At 46.9% G+C, this 22,619-nt stretch overlaps 1 protein-coding gene across 2 annotated transcripts in view; it reads right to left on the minus strand.

Annotated features, from left to right (window-relative positions):
* Positions 1 to 374: 374 nt before the first annotated feature.
* LOC136522781 (uncharacterized) overlaps positions 375 to 22,619 on the minus strand; it is a 33,692-nt gene continuing 11,447 nt past the window's right edge. The window contains exons 2-3 of one of the 2 annotated variants that reach the window (XM_066516583.1): positions 1,500 to 1,559; positions 375 to 1,010 (exon numbers count right to left, since the gene is read on the minus strand). In XM_066516583.1, coding sequence (XP_066372680.1) covers positions 680 to 1,010; positions 1,500 to 1,559 — 391 coding nt within the window. In that variant the 3' untranslated portion in view covers positions 375 to 679. The remainder of the gene's footprint in view (positions 1,011 to 1,499; positions 1,560 to 22,619) is intronic. The other variant, XM_066516584.1, reaches the window with a different exon arrangement.

Genomic DNA, 22,619 nt, shown 5'->3' on the forward strand with positions numbered 1-22,619 from the left:
AAAAGTGTCGTGTTTTTTATATAAATTTGATTAAACTTAGAAAATTTGACTTTAGCCTAGAAGTTGATTTATTGGAGGCAGATTTAAGTACTATTCAAATCTAATGACATGACAGGATTTGACATGATACAGGGATACAGTGGAATGCACCCAACCTTTGGACATTGTCCCGGTAAGAAATACTCGAAACTTATAACCTTTGCCGATTCATCTTCCAAATTTGGAAGAGAAAGAAAGAGGATGAATATTTGCTTTCCTACGGAAAAGCGCCCCCGCCGCCCTCCCTACCCCACAACCGACACACACACACTCACAATGCAAGAATACAGTGAAAGGAGACGTATTTTCTTTAGTCTGATTTGTCGTATTCATTATCCAAAATCACAGCCTCAACTATCAAAGGTGCTAGGTTGTACAAAACGTTAGCTCGCTATATTTTCTTCTAAGACCCATCATATCACAGGTGTGGAAACTCCAAAGTGGAGATTACATCTATTCATTCACTTAGCATTGAGGACAAGACTACATAGGTAAACACCCATCTTGTGTTGGAAGAAGGGGAGGGGGGACCTCAAAGGAATCCCAGCCAAGAACAGTAATGGCTCTAAGAAACACAAAAAGAAAATAGAACGATTTATCAACTCTCGGACTCAACTGGAAACGACTTATCACAAATCCCCTAAATGTTTGGTTTTGCAGTATTTGCTGGAGCATTTGCACCACAGCTGATGTCCTTACTCTTGACTGTCACTGGCTGACTATCGTTTTTCGAATCAGAAGCCTTGCCCGGAGATGCTTTATCTTTCTTTGCAACGTCCGCTTTGGTCGGTAAATCAGGGGAAGAGTGTTTCCTTTTGTCATCCACAATTTCCTCAACGACAGCCTCTAGTGTATCTAGCCTGTCTAATACCTTCGAAAGCTTTGAATCAGCATCCTTCTTGGCACATTCTTCCTCAAGCTGTTTTTGTTTCTCAGGTTCCTCGTCTGTTTTTCCTTTTCTCTTCTGCTTCCTGAAATATGACATCAACTTTCAGTAAAATTACGTTTAATGGACATGCCTTCTATATTATCATAAGAAACTTCTTTCTTAGCGGATGTACTTTTTATGTTTGGGCATTGGCACATCTGAAAATTGGATACTTCATTTGAACTTGCTGTGGTTACAATGTAATAATAGACCATTATATTTGATAATTAGAGCAATTTGGTTGCAAAGCCACTTGAAGTCAAAAGCAAACATGAAAAATAAAGTTTTGTTTATCAAGAATTTTAAGATCATCATTGAGTACATTTTGAGAAACAAGAAAATATGGCATTCTACAGGGAAATGATCCATAATTGGTCGAGCAAGGGAAAAACTGCAAAACAACAACGTCATTCTGCATTTATACAATTATATACCACAGTGAAAGAGAAATCCAATATAGAATATATGGTTGCACGTTCTCCCAAGTAAATATAAGATGCAAATGCAAAAAGTCTAAAATGCATCAACTAACCATTTAACTGTCCTCATAAGCAGCATGGTTGATGCATATAGGATAGACTCCATGACAGCTCTATCCAAACAGACACGACAGACAACCAACTCAAGTATGCTTTTCAAGTGAATGACAATGGTTAAACTCAATTAAATTAGCATTATTACCAAACAAATAACCTCTTTCAGTTTCAATTACTGTTGTTGCAGATAAATGCATCAGTTAAGTAGTATTTGGTCTATGGAAACAATTCGCACCACCATATTTTGGTGAGTACAGCTGAACATGCTTTAAGTAATTCATAGTTCAGCCCTTTGTTGTCAAATATCATATTTGTTCCAAAATAGATAATTTATTCCATTAAAAATTGTTCATAAGAGGCCACAGTATATTACCCCCTCCATCCTTTTGATCTCCCTCTGTTGTAGACGCTTTCATTGGGAAGCAATACAGCAGGAGGAAGAAGAAGGCGCCAGCCTCTAGTGGCTAGTTTTAGGCCATAGTTATCCTTTCCTATAAGTTAGGATCCGGGAGCTAGTTTGTTAGTGAGTTTGTTAGTGTCCAGCCGGCCATTGGGAGATATAACAAAGGGCCGGCTGATTAGAGGAGTTAAGCAGAAATAGAGCACCACGTTCGGAGCCTCCCAGGGAGGGCGAACCTGCTCTACCGTTGTTGATTATCTCTAGATTTAGCCATTGCTATTACCTCCAGTTCATCAATAAAGTTTAACCAGATTACTAGCTCTATCATCTGGTATCAGAGACCTCTCGATCCTCTCGCCTGTCATGGGTGACGAACTCAAGACCACTCTGGATGCCATCCTCGCCGATCTCTCCTCCATCAAGAACGAGGTGACGACGATCAAGGGCGACCAGAGCCGTCTCAACGTGGCCGTCAACCGACTGCAATCGGACCACCACTCCTCCGGCGGCTCCCACAGTGGCAAGGACACGAAGCATGGCGCCCCTCCCCCACCACCCCCACGCGAACACGGGAAGCACAAGCTCCGGTTTCCGCGCTACGACGACAGCACCGATCCGGTCACATGGCTTCACAAGGCGGAGCAGTTTTTCCGCGCCGATCACACGGCGGATGACGAGCGCGTGTGGCTCGCCTCCTTCTACATGGAAGGCGCTGCCCAGGACTGGTACTACCGCCTGGAGCAGAACCACGGCGCTCCAACGTGGCCAGATTTCGTCGACAAGATGCAGCGGGCGTTCGGGACGCCGGCGCGCAGCAACCCGCTCGGCGCCCTCATGAAGCTCCGCCGCACAGGGACGGTCGAGGAGTACAAGGCGCAGTTCTTGCCCATGCTCGCGCGCTGCAGGCCGCTTCAGGAGCAGGACCAAATCGACATCTTCACCGGTGGCCTCCGCAATCCGCTACAGACGGACGTCGAGCTCCAACATCCGACCACGCTCGATGAGGCCATGGCCCTCGCGCGGGCTTTCGAACGGCGCCGCCCTGCCCGCGACTTCCGCACCGCACACGCCTCCTCCCGCGGCCAAAACTGTGCCGCCGACTCCAACCAAAGGCCCACCTCCAGCAGGCCCGCGCTTCAAGCGGCTGACACCGCAAGAGATGGCCCAACGCAGAGCAGAGGGCCTCTGCTTCAACTATCTGGAAAAATTCACGAAGGACCATGCCTGCATGAAGAAGGGCCTGTACCTGATGGAGCTCGATGATGATACACCATTTGAGGACGCTGCGGTGGAGGAGTCTTCCCCTACCGACGACGTCGAGATCTCCATCCACGCCCTCACCGGCATCAAGACGGCGGACACCATGCACCTGGCCACATCCGTCGTAGGCACATCCATCCGGGCTCTGGTGGACTCGGGATCCACTCACTCCTTCATCGCCGCGGATACTGCATGTCACCTCAGCCTCCAGCCCGCGTCGCGCCCCGGCCTCACCGTGGGCGTTGCCAACGGGGAACGCGTCCCATCTGTCGGGGTCCGCGCCGCCGTCCCCGTCACCATTGGCACCGAGGAGTTCCACATCGACCTCTTCATCTTGCCTCTCCACGACTACGAGCTCGTGTTGGGCTGCCACTGGCTCCGGTCCCTAGGCCCCATCCTCTAGGACCTCGCCCGCTAGACCATGGCGTTCTGGCACCGGGATCGCCGCATTCGCTGGACTGGCATCACAGCCCCCAGGGCCCCTGCTCTCCACGCCGCCGAGTGCCTGGACCTCCTCCAACTGCTCCTGGCTGAGTTCGGCGATATCTTCGACACGCCGTCGTCACTGCCTCCAGTTCGTGCCTGCGATCATCGGATTCATCTCCTACCAGGCACGGCCCCGATCGCAGTACGGCCCTACCGCTACCCCTAGCTGCTCAAAGATGAGCTGGAGAGGCAGTGCGCCAACATGTTCCAGCAGGGCATCATCCGCCCAAGCACCTCAGCGTTCTCATCGCCTGTCCTCCTCGTGCGCAAGAAGGACAACTCATGGAGGTTCTGCATCGACTATCGCGCGCTCAATGCAAAAATAGTGCGCGACGTCTTCCCCATTCCCGTCGTCGACGAGCTTCTTGATGAACTCCGCGGTGCCACCTACTTCACCAAGCTCGATCTTCGCAGCGGATATCACCAAGTCTGCATGCACGCCGATGACATCCACAAGACGGCGTTCCGAACTCATCATGGGCATTTTGAGTTCTTGGTAATGGCCTTCGGCTTGACCAATGCCCCGGCGACGTTCCAGTCCCTTATGAACGAGGTTCTCCGCCCCTTCCTTCGCCACTTTGTGCTTGTGTTCTTTGATGATATTCTCATCTACAGCACGTCGTTCGCTGCACACCTGCAACACATCCGTGCTGTCCTCTCCACACTGCGCGCCCACAGCCTGTTCCTGAAGCGTTCCAAGTGCTCATTCGCGGAGCGTCGGGTGGAGTACCTGGGCCACTTCATCTCTGAGGCAGGGGTGGCCATGGACCCAGCCAAGATTGAAGCGGTGCAGAGCTGGCCCATGCCGCGAACCCTCCGCGCGCTGCGTGGCTTCCTCGGCCTCACGGGCTACTATCACTGTTTCATCCACAACTACGGCGTCATCGTAGCCCCGCTCACGGCCCTCTTGAAGCGGGATGCTTTCCGCTGGAGTGACGTCGCCGCCGCCGCCTTCGACATGCTCAAGTCAGCACTGACCTCCGGTCCGGTGCTGCAGCTTCCTGACTTCACGGCGCCCTTCGTCATTGACTGCGACGCCTCGAGCTCTGGTTTCGGCGCTGTCCTCTACCAGAGCGTAGGACCGATCGCGTTCTTCAGCCACGCCGTGGCGCCACAGCATGCCAAGTTGGCTGCCTACGAGCGCGAGCTCATCGGATTGGTGAAGGCCGTGCGGCACTGGCGGCCGTATGTTTGGGTACGACCATTCACGATCTGCACCGACCACTTCGCCCTCAAGTTCCTCTTGGACCAGCGCCTCTCCACCATCCCGCAGCACACATGGGTCAGCAAGCTATTTGGCTATGATTTCAAGGTGGAGTACAAGCCCGGCCGCCAAAACGCGGCTGCTGATGCCCTGTCACGCCGTGATGAGGACACCGCAGCACTGACAACCTGCGCACTCTCCCGGCCGGACTTCGATCTGTTCCACGAGTTCCAAGCGGAGGCCGAGACACTGCCAGATATCATCGCCAAGCGCCAGGAAATTGACCAGGGCCTTGCTGGGGCGAACTGGACGTCCGTCGATGGCTTCGTCCTGCATCGTGGCCGCATCTTCATCCCCGACACGTCGGCTCTGTGGCCCCAGATCCTGGCCACAGCTCACGGCGCCGGCCATGAAGGCGTACAGAAGACGCTGCACCGCCTGCGCGCCTCCTTCTACAGCCCGCACGCCGGCCGTCTTGTCCGCGACTTCGTGCAGGGCTGCACCGTCTGTCAGCGTAACAAGACGGAGCATCTCCATCCAGCCGGCCTGCTGCAGCTGCTGGACGTTCCCCACACCGTCTGGGCTGACATCGCCATGGATTTTGTGGAAGGCTTTCCCAAGGTCGGAGGCAAATCGGTGGTTCTCACGGTGATTGATCGCTTCTCCAAGTATGCACATTTCATCGCCCTCGGCCACCCCTACAGCGCCACCTCTGTTGCCCAGGCGTTCTTCGACCAGATTGTGCGGCTCCACGGGCTGCCATGCTCCATCGTCAGTGACAGGGACCCGGTCTTTACCAGTGCCTTCTGGACCGAGCTCTTTCGCCTGTGTGGCGTCACGCTGCGCCTCAGCTCTGCCTTCCACCCCCAAACTGATGGTTAGTCAGAGGTCACCAACCGTATTCTCGACGTCTACCTTCGCTGCCTTGCCGGTGATCGTCCGCGGAGCTGGCTGCGGTGGCTGCCCTGGGCAGAGTTCTGCTATAATTCATCCTTCCAGACAGCATTGAGGGCAACTCCGTTTGAAGTGGTGTATGGTCGACCACCGCCCACCTTGGCTTCATGTCAACCAGGTCTCTCAAAGGTGGTGGCACTGGACAAGCAGCTGACGGCCAGGGATGAGTTCCTGGCTGCTGTCCGGGAACGGCTCCTCCAAGCCCAGAGTATCATGAAGCAGAGCCATGACTCGGCACACCGGGATGTGTCTTTCAGTGTGGGCGACTGGGTGTGGCTCCGCCTTCACCAGCGCGCTGCGACAGCTATCAGGTCCACCCAGAATGCCAAGCTCGCGCCCCGCTACTTCGGCCCCTTCCAGGTGCTCGAGCGCATTGGCTCGGTGGCCTACCGCCTCTAGCTCCCTGCTAAGGCACGCATCCACAATGTGTTCCACGTGGTGTTCCTGAAGAAGTTCCATGGCAACACTCCTGCAGACATTTCCACTACCTACAGTTGTCCATGGCCATGCTATTCCTGAGCCCAGTCACATTGCCCGCGCTCGCCTCAACCATGGTGTGTGGGAAGTTTTGGTGCAATGGCTCGGTCGAAGTCCAGCTGATTCAACCTAGGAGCTACTGGAAGATTTCAAGGCCACCTATCCCAAATTCTAGCTCGAGGACGAGCTGTTTCGAAAGGAGGGTGGAAGTGTTGTAGACGCTTTCATTGGGAAGCAATACAGCAGGAAGAAGAAGAAGGCGCCAGCCTCTAGTGGCTAATTTTAGGCCATAGTTATCCTTTCCTATAAGTTAGGATCTGGGAGCTAGTTTGTTAGTGAGTTTGTTAGTGTCCAGCCGGCCATTGGGAGATATAACAAAGGGCCAGCTGATTGGGGGAGTTAAGCAGAAATAGAGCACCACGTTCGGAGCCTCCCAGAGAGGGCGAACCTGCTCTACCGTTGCTGATTATCTCTAGATTTAGCCATTGCTATTACCTCTAGTTCATCAATAAAGTTCAACCAGATTACTAGCTCTATCACCCTCCGTGCATATTGGGCCACTAAATAGACAGCTGCACAACAAAACAAAAGAACACAACATAAGATTCTCAAAAAGAAGAACCAAGATTCACAGTTGGCTTTCCAAAGCACGGCCAAGCATCAGAAAGGAATAGACTTTTCTCATGAAACAAACCTAGTGAGGGCATGCAGACAAAGAAGAGCTGCACAAGGTGGAAATCAAGCCTGAAATGGAACGAGGAAGACAGAAACCGGTGAAGCTTGTCACTGGAATTTGTTTCTTAATGGAAATCAACTCCAAAACCTACAATCCACGCAAATTCTACAGATTGAGTGGTACTCAGTTTGGAATGGTGGTCTAAATTTCAGACATCTTTGATAGAAGTATCAATGTATCACGTTAGATAACTAATACATACATCCCGAAGAGAATAATCAACAGAAACTGGAAACAAGTGGGATCAAGGCTTCTTTGGAGAGGAGCAAGTGACAATTTAAATACCATGAGGTGATATGAGATGCTAGTCTTAGGTATGCTAAATAGAAGGTTCTGAATGAATGTCTTCTCATTAAATGGATCTGGAGAATTGAAAGTAATTTTCAACACACATGGTATCAGTTGCTTTTTTTTCTCAAATACGCAAGAGAGTTGATATCATTGCATTAAGAAGAATAAATCAGAGAATACAATGCACCCAAGACTCACACCTCCACCCCTCGTACCAAGATTTAAAAAAAAAAAAAAGAAAACTCAACCCTAGGGGGAAAGACCTCCCGCGAGGCATTATAGTTAAGGTAGAAATTTTCTTGAACTGCAGGGCTGAGAAAAGCCCTGAAAACTAGCTGCCCAGGACACGCCTACAGCACACGCCTGCAGAACGTGTATATCTGAAGACAGTTACACAGCAAGGGGCCTTTTCTTCGTGCAAGCCAGGGCTCAAACCCTGACCAGCAGCCTACCAACTAGAGGTCCTATCGCTGCGCTATCACTGAGTTTGCCACACCCCTCATACAGAAAAATCACATTTGTGCCTTTGATGAACTAAAATGACCCAACCAAACAGAACTGCCAGCCTCCTATCTAGCAATAACCTCTAGGTGAGCCAGATCCCAGGCAACCGCTAGGCACAAGTTGTATACTAGGACTGGGAGCAACTCCATTAAAGACAGCATCATTACAATGCTTCCACAAGGCCAAGCAGCCAAAGTCATCAATGAATTTAGGCCTCCCTTGATGTTGCCAGGGCCAAAACAAGTAATCTAAACCACCATTCCCATAAGATTTTTTTCATCAGGGAATGGTGATAAATCAGATAGTCCATATAAACAGAAGAGGAGTAACCACACTTGTCTTGCAAATACACAGACACAAAGGATGTGTCGATGCAGAAAGTGACCAACTAGTGAATATTTGTAGTTTTGCTGTATGTTGTGATCGGAGATGGCCTAACACTCAATGACACAGGATTTATACTGGTTCGGACAATGTGACCTACGTCCAGTCGGGGTCGGTCGGTGACTTTATTCCTGAGCCCAAGTGCTCGAAGTCTGCAGTGGGGTTACAAACGAGAGGGAGAAACCCCGTACAAGAGGTCCGGTCAGCTCCGACCGGAAGGGCCGAGAGTGACAGGAACTTTGCTATGAGCTAAGTGTTCAAGCGGGTGCTTAAGGTCCGAACCTGGTGGTTCTGTGGTTGTGAGCTATCGATCTAAGGAACTCTGGCCTACTAGAATCGGTCTCTTTGTTGGAGGAAGTTGTAGGATCTCCAGGAAGATAAAGGAGGCCTAGAGGGGGGGTGAATAGGCCTGTAAAAATTCAACTCAAAACTATGTCAGAATAGAGGGCGGCAATGCCGGCCTGACAGGGCGGTAATGCTGCTCTATGAAAATAAATTTAACACAGCTGAGATTTTACAGAGATGAACTTGACCCCTTTAGCTGCTTAATCCTGCAATAGAAAGATAAAATCCAGTTCGAAGACTGAATATCACAGAACCTCCACACAAGAGTGGATCGAGCAACTAAATCCTAACACCAGCTAGTAATGAGCTAAACCAGCAAGTAAACAAGATGAAGCATGCGAGACACAAGATTTATCCTGTGGTTCAGCTCACCACAAAGGTTTGCCTAAGTCCACGTTGTTGAGGAAGCCACAGGAATAAACATGATGCATATGACAGGTTATATCAGTTCAAACACACAAGACTCTGGCGGATACAACACAAGGCGGCACTGCCGGCCCCAGAGGGCGGCACTGCCGTCCTGACTATATCGGTCAGGTAGCAATCAGGTTCCTACAACAGATCATATGAATATAAAACAATCTAAACTCAGAATATGACAAGCTAAAACAGTAACCATGAATACATGTCCATATCCGAAGCAAATTAAGTCACAAAGCAGCATATTTCTACTCTCATAGAATCTGGACATAAAGCGCAGCTGCAGAGAACTCATGGCGTCGAAAATTTGTTGACCCCTCTAATTTTCTCCCCCATTGTCATCAAGTACCAAAAAGAGAAGAAAAATAAGAAAAGTCACACGTCATTGTCGGAGTCGACGCGGGCACGTCCGGCGACGTGGGTGTGAGAAGTGAAGCGTGCTGAACGTCGCGGAGGAGATGCCCTAGCTGAAGTAGAAGGACCTGGCTGATCCGTCGAAGGACGCGGTCTCCTGGAATATGTGCGAAGCAAGACTACCTGAACCTATGGATCTGCCTCTGTGGAGTGAATCTCTGCACCAAGGTCCTGCTGCCATGGGGGCTGCTCAAAATGTTACCCCTGTGGGTACCCGTAGTACTGATTGAACGCCTCATAAGAGTGCCCATACTGCTGATCATCTGGCTGTTCATAATGATGCTCATGTGGCTGATCCTGCTCTTCGTCAGAGGAAGAAAGGCGAGGCAAGTTAGGAAACTTAGGTGATGACTGCACTGGTGGAAGAGGTGGCAGCCTCGCCATCTACCTAGCATGCCTCACTGCTTCCCTGTTTTCCATTCTATCCTCATAAGCAGTCTGTGACGCATATGCACAATGAGTAAAGATATCCTTCATCCATGCACTCATCTTCCCCACTTAGACTTCTTCTTTTGTTCCCTAGCCCTAGACGGCTCAGGAATGTCTCTATGTTCAGCTCCAGAAGAGTGAAGGCCTGCTGCCCCACTATCTCCATGTCCTCCAGAACAAGTGCGCTGAGTGGCTGACCTAAGTCCCCCTAAGCCACCATGGGTCTTTTTCATCTTGTAAACAGTGTGCTCACAATCCTTAGGGAACCACATGCCAATCACTCTCTCAATCACAAACATGAGGCAAGGAGCATAGAGCAAAGATCTCCTCCCATCATCCATGGCATATGCTAGCTCAACCCAAATAAACCTTGGAACATTAAACTTTTTACTACTGGAAAACCTAGACAATACATTGGTGATGTAGCCATTCAAATCTGTTGCATTGTCTTTGGGGTTAAGAGTGATCCTGAAAAGATTGTTCATGATATAATAGAAGCTCTTGAGCTTGGTCCTTGACCAATCAGGAACTGCAAGATTTTGATTCTCCCACATGAAGCTTACTTCCATTGGCTCAAGACGACGTTCATTATGAATCCTCTCATATCCCCTGTGGATCTATCCAAAACCAAGAATACGACAGAAGGTGACAAAATCAATGCGATAATGTCGCCCATCAGTCATCCAATGAAGCTCATCCACTTCCCTGTTCCAATAGTAAGTGGCATAGAACTGTGCAAGAATCTCCCTGTTCCAATCATACTTGAAACTCATGATATCTGTCATCTCAAAGCAGTCACAGGTCTTGATGGCTGCAGCAAACCCCTGATCATCCCTGCTCTTCAAGTCACCAAAATCAATGTACTGCATCTTGTTAATCTTGCCCTTTGACTTGGATAGGATGGCTGTGGCATAAAAATCAGATTGGAAAGCATTCCAAAATCTATAATCAATGCCACTGGACCTATTAGAGGAGTAGGAATCAATCTCTCTAGCTTCACCTGTCTTCTTCCAACTCATGGAATAATCAAGAACTGTATGATTGTCACTGTTTTGGGGAGGATTGAGGTTGAATCCATCAGTATTTTCTCTCATGTAGCTGCTATCGAACTCTGAAATGTGCAGAGGAGAATCATGCCACACACGAATAGTCATTCCCATCCTCTGAATTCTTTCTTCTTCAGTAAGGTCTTCACCAAGATTTCTATCACTAGGAATATAGCTTGCCTGTCCCCTGCCTCTCTTGACCTTTTGCTTAGTTGACATCACCTTTCTTTTTTCTCGGTCCATCTATACAATTAAATGAGACTTGATAAGAAACTATATAAGATAAAGAGTTAGAGACAGTTGCAAGTAGGCTTTAACAAGAAAAAGAATTTTGAAAATGACACAGGAAGCTTTGCTGGATTTGGAATCAGCATGATAGGGCGGCACTGTCGCCCCCTGAGGACGGCACTGCCGCCCTCAGATGCTTCACTAGTTCATTTTCAACTTTCTTGTTCTGGCTAAATCCTACTTCCAATAGTGTCTATCCATCATCATAATTTCATAATCATAGTCTAAACGAAAATATATAAAACCCTAGCCATGGATTTGAAAGATTGAGTATGAAAAACTTTTAGAAACAATTTTTGATAAATGAATCCAATCCATTCTGAACTTCCATATTAATGAGATTGAGTATAGCAGTTAGAATCTGCTAGGGGTACCATTAATGGTCCCATGGGCGGCATTGCCGCTCTCCCCAAAATCATCCAACCGTTGAAACTCAAATCATTTCGATTTACTCATCAAAAACCTTTCTAAACCCTTCATACTTCCCCTAGAAACAGAAATCCATGACTAAAACTTTCACATTGCATAGATCGAATGGGGTTATGGTTTCACCTTGCTTCCAAAACGATGGAGTGGAGGGAGAAGAGGAGAATGGGCTCGGCCAGGAGCTTCCTACATGGGGCCAGCGACGAGGAGACTCGGCCAACTGTAGGGGCGGCACTGTCGGAGTGGCAGCCCGCAGGGAATGGTGATGGCACGTGCTTGAGGGAGAAAGAAAGAGGAGCACGGGCGTCAGCGTCGGTTGAGAGAGAAGGAAAGAGTTGGGTCGAGGGCTAAGGAATGAAATAGATAGAAGAGAACGGGCCCCGCAAACCAGCCAAAATTGGCAGAAAACGGCCCAGTTTTCAGAGGGCGGCACTGCCGGCCAATATGAGCGGCACTGTCGCCCTACCAATTTTGCAGGGATTACACTGAAACTTTATGACCTCCTTTACCTCAGATATGGATACATATTATCTAAATATCATGACCAGTAAGCAATCAACAATACAGACAATGGTCATAACACTTAGTTGGCCTTTTTAAAAGGTTTTGAAACACAATGTAACATCCTTTTTAAATCATTTTCCTATGTTGCTAATGAAAGGTCCTAATGGCTAGAGGGGGATGAATAGCCTAATAAAATTTCTACAACAACACTAAACAAAGTAGTTAGACAATTATGAGGCGAAGCAAGTGTTGCGCTAGCCTACTCAAAAAGCAAGCCACCTACCACAATTCTAGGTTGGATGGTATCTATTCACACAATAGCTATGATGCTACTCTATGTTAGTATGCTCTCAAAAGCTAATTAAAGAGCCACATCAACCAAGCAAGCAAGCTCTCACAACTAGGTACACTAAAGAGCTTGACAATTAATTTGCGATAATATAATGAGAGTGATCAAGAAGGTTATACCGCCGTGTAGATGAAGGAACCAATCAATCACAAGGATGAATAACAATGAAGACCAATCAAAGATGAACACAATGATTTTTACCGAGGTTCACTTGCTTGCCGGCAAGCTAGTCCTCGTTGTGGCGATTCACTCACTTGGAGGTTCACGCGCTAATTGGCTTCACACACCAAGCCCTCAATAGGGTGCCGCACAACCAACACAAGATGAGGATCACACAAGCCACGAGCAATCCACTAGAGTACCTTTTGGCTCTTCGCCGGGAAAAGGTCAAGAACCCCTCACAATCACTACTATCGGAGCCAGAGACAATCACCCCTCTCCGCTCGACGATCCTTGCTGCTCCAAGCCATCTAGGTGGCGGCAACCACCAAGAGTAACAAGCGAAATCCGCAGCGAAATATGAACACCAAGTGCCTCTAGATGCAATCACTCAAGCAATACACTTAGATTTTCTCTCAATCTCACAAAGATGATGAATCAATGATGTAGATGAGTGGAAAGGCTTTGGCTAAGCTCACAAGGTTGCTATGTCAATGAAAATGGCCAAAGATTTTAGCTTCAACCGGCCATGGGGCTTAAATAGACGCCCCCACGAAATAGAGTCGTTGTACCCCTTCACTGGGCACAGCACGGGCTGACCAGACGCTCCGGTCAGTTGACCGAACGCTGAGCCCCCAGCGTCTGGTCACTCGTAGTCAGCCACGTGTCCTGACTTCAACGGTCATCAGTCTTGACCGGACACTGTGGTTGAGTTGACCGGACGCTGAACACCAGCATCCGGTCGTTTACAGTAAGGTTCCAAAACCGACTTTTGCCGACCGAACGCGTCCGGTCATGCTCGACCGGACCCTTCTAGTGTTTGGTCACACTATAACTTCTTACTGTGCTGACCGACAACACGACCGAATGCAGCCCTTTAGCGTCTGGTCGCTGAGCGACCCAGCGTCCGGTCAGTTGACCGACGCCAGCATCTTTGCGACCAACTCCATTTCACCTCTAACTTCTTTACCCTTGCTTAAATATGTCAACCACCAAGTGTATCACCTTGTGTACATATGTTAACATATTTTCACAAACATTTTCAAGGGTGTTAGCATTCCACTAGATCCTAAATGCATATGTAATGAGTTAGAGCATCTAATGGCACTTTGATAACCACATTCCGACATGAGTTTCACCCCTCTTAATAGTACGGCTATCAAACCTAAATGTGATCACACTCTTTAAGTGTCTTGATCACCTAAACAAAATAGCTCCTATGGTTTATATCTTTGTCTTGAGATTTTTATTTTTCTCTTTCTTCTTTACAAGTCCAAGCACTTGATCATTACAATGGCATCATCATTGTCATGCTATGATCTTCGTTTGCTTCACCACTTGAAGTGTGCTACCTATCTCATGATCACTTGATAAACTAGGTTAGCACTTAGGGTTTCATCAATTCACTAAAACTAAACTAGAGCTTTCAGCTAGGTTGTCAAACAGAGGTATGTCATATTTCAAACCATGTTACGAGAATGAAGTATATTTAGCTCACTACGCAAAGCACAAAACCTTGACTCGTCGAGAGGCTTAGTGAAAATATCGGCTAGTTGTTTTTCGGTGCTCACATGACGAATTTCGATATCTCCTTTGGTTTCGTGGTCTCTCAGGAAGTGATGTGGGATTTTGGTGAATTGACATCCAAAATCACGAAGGGTTTGCCTCATCTAAAGTAGTTGAGCACAACATGCACCGACTGCAACATTCTCGGCCTCGGCGGTGGAAAGAGCTACACAATTTTGCTTCTTTGAACTCCAAGACACTAGGGACCGTCCAAGAAATTAACATGTCCCCGAAGTGCTTTTTCTATCTAACATGCAACCGGCATAATCGAAATCCGAATAGCCAAATAGATTGAACTTGGAGCCCTTGGGATACCACAAGCCAAGGTTAGGAGTGTGTACTAAATATCTCAAGATTCTCTTAACAGCCACTAAATGACACTCTTTCGGGTTGGCTTGAAATCTAGCACACATGCACACACTAAGCATTATGTCCGGCCTAGATACACATAAGTAAAGTAGAAAGCCGATCATGGAGCGATATACCTTGATGTCCACGGCTTTCCCTTCTTCATTTAGATCAAGATGTCCATTGGTTGGCATGGGAGTTTTGATAGGCTTGACATTCACCATGTCGAACTTTTTAAGCATATAATGGGTGTACTTGGTTTGGCTAATGAACGTCCCTTCCTTCATTTGCTTGATTTGAAATTCAAGGAAGAACTTCAGCTCACCCATCATGGAAATCTTAAATCGCTTAGTCATGATCCTACTAAACTCATCACAATACACATTGTTAGTACTACCAAATATTATGTCATCGACATATATTTGTCACACAAATATATCATTTCTAACTTTGTGAGTAAAGGGTGTAGGGTCAGCTTTGCCTATTGCAAAGTCTTGTTTGAGCAAGAATTCCTTAAGGCATTCATACCATGCTCTTGGTGCTTGCTTAAGCCCATAGAGCGTCCTTTGGAGTTTATAAACATGGTTGAGGAACTTGGATCTTCAAACCCCGATGGCTGCTCCACATACACCAACTCTTGTATTGGGCCATTGAGGAATGCACTCTTGACATCCATTTGGTACAGCTTGAAGTCATGATGGGCAATAAAGGCTAGAAGCATTCGAATTGCTTCAAGTCTTGCCACCGGTGCATATGTTTCTTCAAAGTCCAAGTCCTCTACTTGAGTGAAGCCTTGGGCCACCAATCTTGTCTTGTTCCTTGTTACCACGCCATTTTCATCTTGCTTGTTGCGGAAGACCCACTTGGTACCAATGACATTGGTATTTGGCCTTTCCACCAAGTTCCATACTTGATTTCTCTCGAAGTTGTTGGGCTCTTCTTGCATGGCCATGACCCAATCCGGATCTCCAAGTGCTTGTTCTACCTTGAGAGATTCCAAAGAGGAAACAAACGAGTAATATTGACAAAAATTTGCTAAATGTGAGCGAGTTGTTACCTCCTTTCGAATGCTCCCAAGAATGTTGTCAACAGGGTGATCCCATTGTATAGTTTGACGTAGCCTTGGATGCTCAACACCTCCTTGTTGTTCTTCTGGACCTTTAGCTTCTTCTTGTTCAAAGATAGGCTCCAAGTTAAGCTCTTGAAGTGGTGGAGTAGGAGTTGAAGGAGCTGCTGCTGAGGTGGATGGGATGGCACTACCGCCCTACTGATTTTCAGCAGGTGAGTGCTACCCTTTTCGATGTTGTACGTCAGTGGAAATTTGTGCAGCAACAGCCTGGGGATCCTCATCATCAGTGGCTCGATCTTCTTGTGGCCTAATGTCGCCTATAGCCATTTGCTTGATTGCCTCACATGGTAGATCCTCCTTTTCTACAACACTTGAATCAACTTGCTCCACTTGAGAGCCATTAGATTCATCAAATGTCACATCTACCGTGACTTCAACTCTACCCATGGTTTTGTTGAAGACACGATTGGCATGCTCATTTGATCCATAACCAAGAAGAATGCCTTCATCAACTTTAGGTGTGAATTTAGAGGTTTTAGGTCTTTTGTTAAATATAAAACACTTACACCCAAACACTCTAAAGTATGACACCTTTGGTTTGTTACCAGTTAGAAGCTCATATGAAGTCTTCTTGAGTTTCTTGTGTAAGTAGAGGCGGTTGATGGCATGGCAAGCGGTGTTGACGGCGTCACTCCAAAAGAGGTCCGACGTCTTGTACTCATCTAGCATTGTTCGTGCCATATCAAGAAGTGTATAGTTCTTCCTCTCTACTACACCATTTTATTGAGAGGTGTAAGGAGTTGAAAACTCATGCTTGATGCCCTCATCATCAAGAAACTCTTCAACTACAGTGTTCTTCAATTCAATCCTATTGTCACTTCTTATCTTCTTGATAGAAAGATCGAACTCCCTTTGTGCCCTTCTCACAAATATCTTGACTTTCTCTTTCACCGGGAACTTATCATAAACAAAGAACACCCAAGTGAAACGGGAATAATCATCAACAATAACTAGACCATATTTGTTACTCTCGATGTTTAGGTAGGCGACCGGCCCAAAGAGATCATGTGAATCAACTCCAACGGTTGTGTGGTGGTCATGATGCTCTTTGGTGGGTGAGGTACACCTACTTGCTTTCCGGCTTGGCAAGCACTACAAATCCTGTCTTTCTCAAATTGAATATTGGTTAGTCCAAGGATGTGGTTGTCTTTTAGAAGTTTGACCAAATTCCTCATCCCAACATGAGCTAGTCAGCGATGCCATAGCCAACCCATGCTAGATTTTGCCACTAAACATGTCTCAAGCTTAGCTTTACTTTTGCTGAAATCAACTAGGTAAAGCTTGTTCCTGAGGCGACCTGTAAAGACAATAGAGGAATCCTACCTCTTAGAGACTTCCACACCCATATCAGTGAAGAGACAATTATAGCCCATCTCACATAATTGAGAAACGGACAGCAAATTGTACTTCAAGGAATCAACATGTAAGACATTTATAATTGAATGATCAAGTGTAATAGCTACTTTACCAAGTTCAATCACACCCCCTTTTGAATTGTCACCAAATATGATATTCTCATCTGAATTTGTAGTTAGGGAGTATGATGAAAACATACTCCTTTCTCCGGTCATATGATTTGTACAGCCGTTGTCAAGCACCCAACTTAACCCACCGGAGGAGTATGCCTGCAACACAAGTTTAGTTCCTAGTTTTGGGTCCCCAAATATTCTTGGGGCCTTGCATGTTAGTCACAAGAACTTTAGGAACCCAAATGAAAGCATTATGATAAATATTTCGACTATTGCCAACAAACTTGACAAACACTTTGCCCTTGCTGTTGTGCTGCAAAACAAAATTAGAATTCAAACATTGTTGAGGTGTTTTTGCTTTTGGTTGATAAGCATATCTATTTGGAGTGACCTAGATAGATTTCTTTGGTTTTTGAATAACCTGCTCAGGATGAGACACCTTCTTCTTGGGCTTGATATGAGCAGAGGAGGAGGAGGTTGTCTTCCCTTTTTTGTGGGAGGCGGCACTACCGCCCTTCACAGCGGCACTGCCACCCGTAGGCTGCGATGCTGCTCTAGGCTGGCCTTGTGCCACCATCTATGTAGACCGATCTATACATTTCTTCCCTTTGCTCATGAACTGAACACACTCATATCCATTGATTACCTTTCTTCCATTGGTTTTACCTCCATGAGTGTGCCCAAGCCCATTCTTGATGTATGGATTTCTTCCACCTTTGTATTGCGGCCTCTTTGGTTGTTCAACTTTACCACTAGCAGGTTTCTTGCCTTCCATACATCTTTTGCCTAACATGGCATTGAGCCTAGCAATTTCCTTTTTCATAACCTCCATGTTTGCAAGGTTAGTGGAATAAACATTTAAGTCAAGATTATAGCATTTTTCACACCCTTGGCTAGTGGAGGGAATAGAAGTGTCATTTGTGTTAGAGGGCAGTGGGGTGCTCTCGCATAGAAGATTATATTGCTCTTCAAGTCTGTTGTGCTTTTCAATTAAGACACAATACTTGTCATTGAGTGCAATATTTGCCTTCTTTGTGCAAGCATGTTCTATTTGTTCTTTGGCCAAGGCCTTGTTCAAAGAGTCCACCTCACTTCTCTCTAACTCAAGAGCTTCCTTACAGCCAATATACATCTTTTCGGTTTCCTCAAGATTTTTATCTCTATCGGCTAGCTCGGCTTTGATACTTTATAATTCCTCCATTAGATTTACGATGAAGAGCTTGATCTTAGGATCTAACTTTTTAGTTAATTTAGCATATTTCTCAACATCACTAGTTTAATCATCACTAGAATCACTAAGTTCACTAGTAGAGATGTCACTAGGAGGTAGAAGAGATTTGGCTTTTCGTTTTACCTTCTCACCCTTTGCCATAAGACAAATGTGAGTGGACTGGTGGTCATCATCATCGGACATGTTGTTGAAGAGCCTTGGTGTAGAGGATGGCTTTTGAATGGCCACGGTTGCAACCTTCACATCCTCATCACTTGACCCCTTAGTTGAGTCCCACTCATGCCCAATGTGTGCCTCTCCCATTTGCTTGTATCTCTTTTTGTGTTCATGCTTGCCTTCATTGTTGTCTCTCTTGTATTTGTTGTCTTTTTTCTCATAAGGGCACTTAGCAATGAAATGCTCGGTGCTGCCACAATTGTAGCAAGTCCTCTTCTTCTTGTCTAGGAACCTTCTTTGCACTGTTTTATACACATTCCTTTTCAGCCCCTTGGGATAGCTCTTCATGAACAAAGCCATGTCATCAATCTTCATGTAATCAGCCCCATCATCTTCATCTTCACTTGAGGATGAACTTTAATCATCATTTTGTAGAATTGACTTGATTTCCTTGGGCTGACTTGTTGATGCTTGCTTACTGCCCTTCGCCTTGTTGGAGGTGCCTTGATTGCTTGATTTATTGGCCTTGAGAGCTACTTCCTTGATTTTCATGCCTTCTAGCTTGCCTTGCAACTCAACAAGTCTTCTTCTCTTATTGGCTTCTTCTCTTTGCATGTCAAATGTCAACAATCTTCCAAGCACATCATTTGGTGTGAAGTGCTCAAACTTCTTCTTATCTCTAATCAAGGTAACTACGGTCTCATTTCTTGGTGAGTAGGCTTTCAACATAACCTTCACCACTTTGTGATCATCAAGCTCATCACATCCATAGCCTCTAATCTTGCCCACCAAGGTCATTAATCTATCAAACATCTCTTGTGGCCCCTCTCCATCAACAATCACGAACCTATTGAGCTTAGCCATCAACAAATCAATCTTTGCTTTCCTCACTTTATCAACACCTTCACGTGCTAGATGCAAAGTGTCCCAAATCTATTTTGCAACATTGACATTCATCACTCGGTTGTACCCATTTCCATCCAAGGCACTAAGAAGAATGCTTGTGGCTTGGCCATTGAGATGGACAACAGCTAACTCTTCATTTGTTGGCGCTTTGGGATCTTCCGGTGGCTGCAATCCATTCACCACAATCTCCCAAATACCGGGGTGAAGACCTATAAGATAGGCACTCATCAAGTGCTTCCACTTGACAAAGTTTGTCCCATCAAAATAAGACAACTTGCCCGTGGGTATATTGATAAAGGACCTTTTATTATGATTAGACAAATAAGAATAATTAAAGGATATGGCGACATATTTGTTCTTCTTATTGTTGTTGCCCTTGTCATCGCTATCCTTCTTCTTGTCCTTGCTCTTCACCTTCTTGCTATCTTTCGAAGCACGGTATGACACATCATCATCTCCATCATCCGAGCTACTAGAGAGCTCACTAGATGATGCATCATACTCATTCTTCTCTTGCTCTTGAGCTCTTGTTGCCCTTCTCTTGGCTCTTGTCTCTCTTGTGATTCTTCTAGCTTCTTTTCTTTTCTTCTTATCTTTGAGCCGCTGCTCTTACTTCTTCTTTTCTCTAGCTTCTCTTGTTGCAATCTTGGTGGCTTTTCTTTCTTTTCTTGCCTTTCTTCTTTCGGCATCGGTGGTCTTAGGTACTTTGATGGTGGCATCACTTGCTGTTGACATGGACAGCTCGCTGCTGCTGCCGACATCCTCGATGTGCACACCACTTGCGTCCGCATCGTGAATGGTCCTCGAACCTCTTCCTTCTTCCATACTTCATGCGGTGAAGCGTATATAAAGTAACCTTGCTCCGATACCACTTGTAGGATCTCTAGGAAGATAAAGGAGGCCTAGAGGGGGATGAATAGGCCTATAAAAATTCAACTCAAAACTCTGTCAGAACAGAGGGCGGAACTACCGGCCTGACAGGGCGGCATTGCTGCTCTACGAAAATAAATATAACACAGCTGAGATTTTACAGAGATGAACTTGACCCCTTTAGCTGCTTAATCCTGCAATAGAAAGATAAGATCCAGTTTGAAGATTGAATATCACAGAACCTCCACACAAGAGTGGATCGAGCAACCAAACCCTAACACCAGATAGTAATGATCTAAACCAGCAAGTAAACAAGATGAAGCATGCGAGACACAAGATTTATCACGTGGTTCAACTCACCACAAAGGTTTGTGGAGCAAGCAAGCTCCAAGAGTAACAAACCCTAGAACCGCTGGCAAAACGTGAACCAAATGCTCTTAGACTTTGGGAATCATTAGATCTTCTCTCCAATCGAGTTTTGCTGCCTTTTCTCTCAAGTTTTGATAGTTAGTATCAAAGATTTGCTTAAGGGATGAAGGAGCAACAATGGAGGAGAGAGGTGAGCTTTGGATTATGTTCTGTTTCAAGCAGAATGACTAAGTGAAGAAGATGACCGTTGTGGGCTAGGCCAGAAGGGTATAAATACCCCTTGGGTCCAACGGTCAGTTAAGGGTGGCACTGCCGCTCTTAATAGGGCGGCACTGCCACCCTAGCCAAAACAGGTAAGTTGAGGTGAAATTTGGCTGGCTGTTTTGACTAGGTGAGAGGATTTAAATCTGAGAATTTGAGCATCTAGTTCAATAGTTGACCAACTGTCCTAAAATCCCTCTTAATAGTACGGCTTTCCCTAAACTCAATTTAAAAACATAAAAGAATTTAAACCTTCTTTGAGCTAGGTCTAGCCACCTTTTGTAATTAGGACACCTGCAACCTGTACATCATCCTTATTTTTCGATTCCCTGCTTGTCATCTCGATAAATCTCATTAGTCCTCTAATTTGGTGGTCATCAATGCCAAAATTCACAATAGGACTTGATTGCACTTACAGAAGTGCACCCCTTTTATAGATGAAAGGGATGGCTTTACAAGTGAGAGGGTGAGGGTACGTATGCTGCCGAGCCATGTTGCCCATGCCTACTGAGCCTCGTTGCCCACACCGGCGGATACAAGATAGTGGTAGGCGCCTACAACATTGTTGATGTTACTGTAGAATGTCAGATACATGTGGGAGGTCGTGCTGTCTTCTTCAGGGACGGTGGACGTCGGTACCTGCAAAATGCTGCTGGATGCCTAGAGGCATGTGAGGAGTCTTACCATGTTTTACCGGGTATGATGAATCCCGGCACCTATAACACTATTGATGCCCAGAGGCATGTGAGGGGCTTTTTACCATACGGGAGTCCAGTGGCGCCTACAATACTGTAGGGATAAATGTCGATGCCTACAATACTGTTTATGTCAGGTGGCTGTAGAGTATTGTTCCATGCAGGGTATGGTCCCTAGACAGTGGTTTTGACTTGTGAGCCTTGACTTGCCTTTCTCCACACGTCTTCTGGTTCCTACCAAGCGGACGACCCCGGTCGGATGGCCCCAGTCGAAGAAGAGCGGTGAGCAGAGTCCTTACGTACCCCGGTCGGAGAGACACGGGGTTGAGGTCAGAAGTAAGGCTCGGTGCAGGACTTCCGATCGGAGAGGCTGTCCGGAGATGGCTGGAGCCCAAATCGAGCGCTCCGGTCGGATAGGTGGGCCGAAGTAGCCGACGAGCGGGCGTTGCTCTTCTTGGGCCTGGCCTTCTAGTCGGTTGCTGGACTGCCCCTTTGCCCTGTTGTTTTTAGACTCTTGGGCCGAGTCTTGGCGCAGAAGTGGGTCCCCGAGGGACCCCGGGTTTATGAACCCGACAGGAGCCCCCGAGCCCTCGGGCGATTCGGCTAGAATCGTCCGGGGGATTTTAGTCTTGTCGACGGGTGCGCGCGAGCGCACCCACGGGTGTAGCCCCCAAGCCCCCGGGCAGTTCGGGCAGAACCGTCTAGGGGTGTTTTGTGTCATCAGGGGAAGTTTTCTATTTTGTCGACGAGTGCGCGCGAGCGTACCGACGGGTGTAGCCCCCGAGCCCCCGTTGTTGTGCAGCCGAGGTGTTTTTAGGTGCTCGAGGGCTACACCCGTCGGTACGCTCGCGCGCACTCGTCGACAAAATAGAAAACTTCCCCTGATGACACAAAACACCCCTAGACGGTTCTGCCCGAACTGCCCGGGGGCGTGTGTGCGTGTTTTTAGTGGGCATGTGTGCGTGTTTTTAGTCTAAGATGGAATTTTGTCAACCAAGGTGTTGTTGTGCAGCCGAGGTGTTTTTAGGTGCGAAGATTGG

This window comes from Miscanthus floridulus, chromosome 18 (assembly GCF_019320115.1).
Source record: "Miscanthus floridulus cultivar M001 chromosome 18, ASM1932011v1, whole genome shotgun sequence".
In the NCBI taxonomy this organism is placed as follows: Eukaryota; Viridiplantae; Streptophyta; class Magnoliopsida; order Poales; family Poaceae; genus Miscanthus; species Miscanthus floridulus.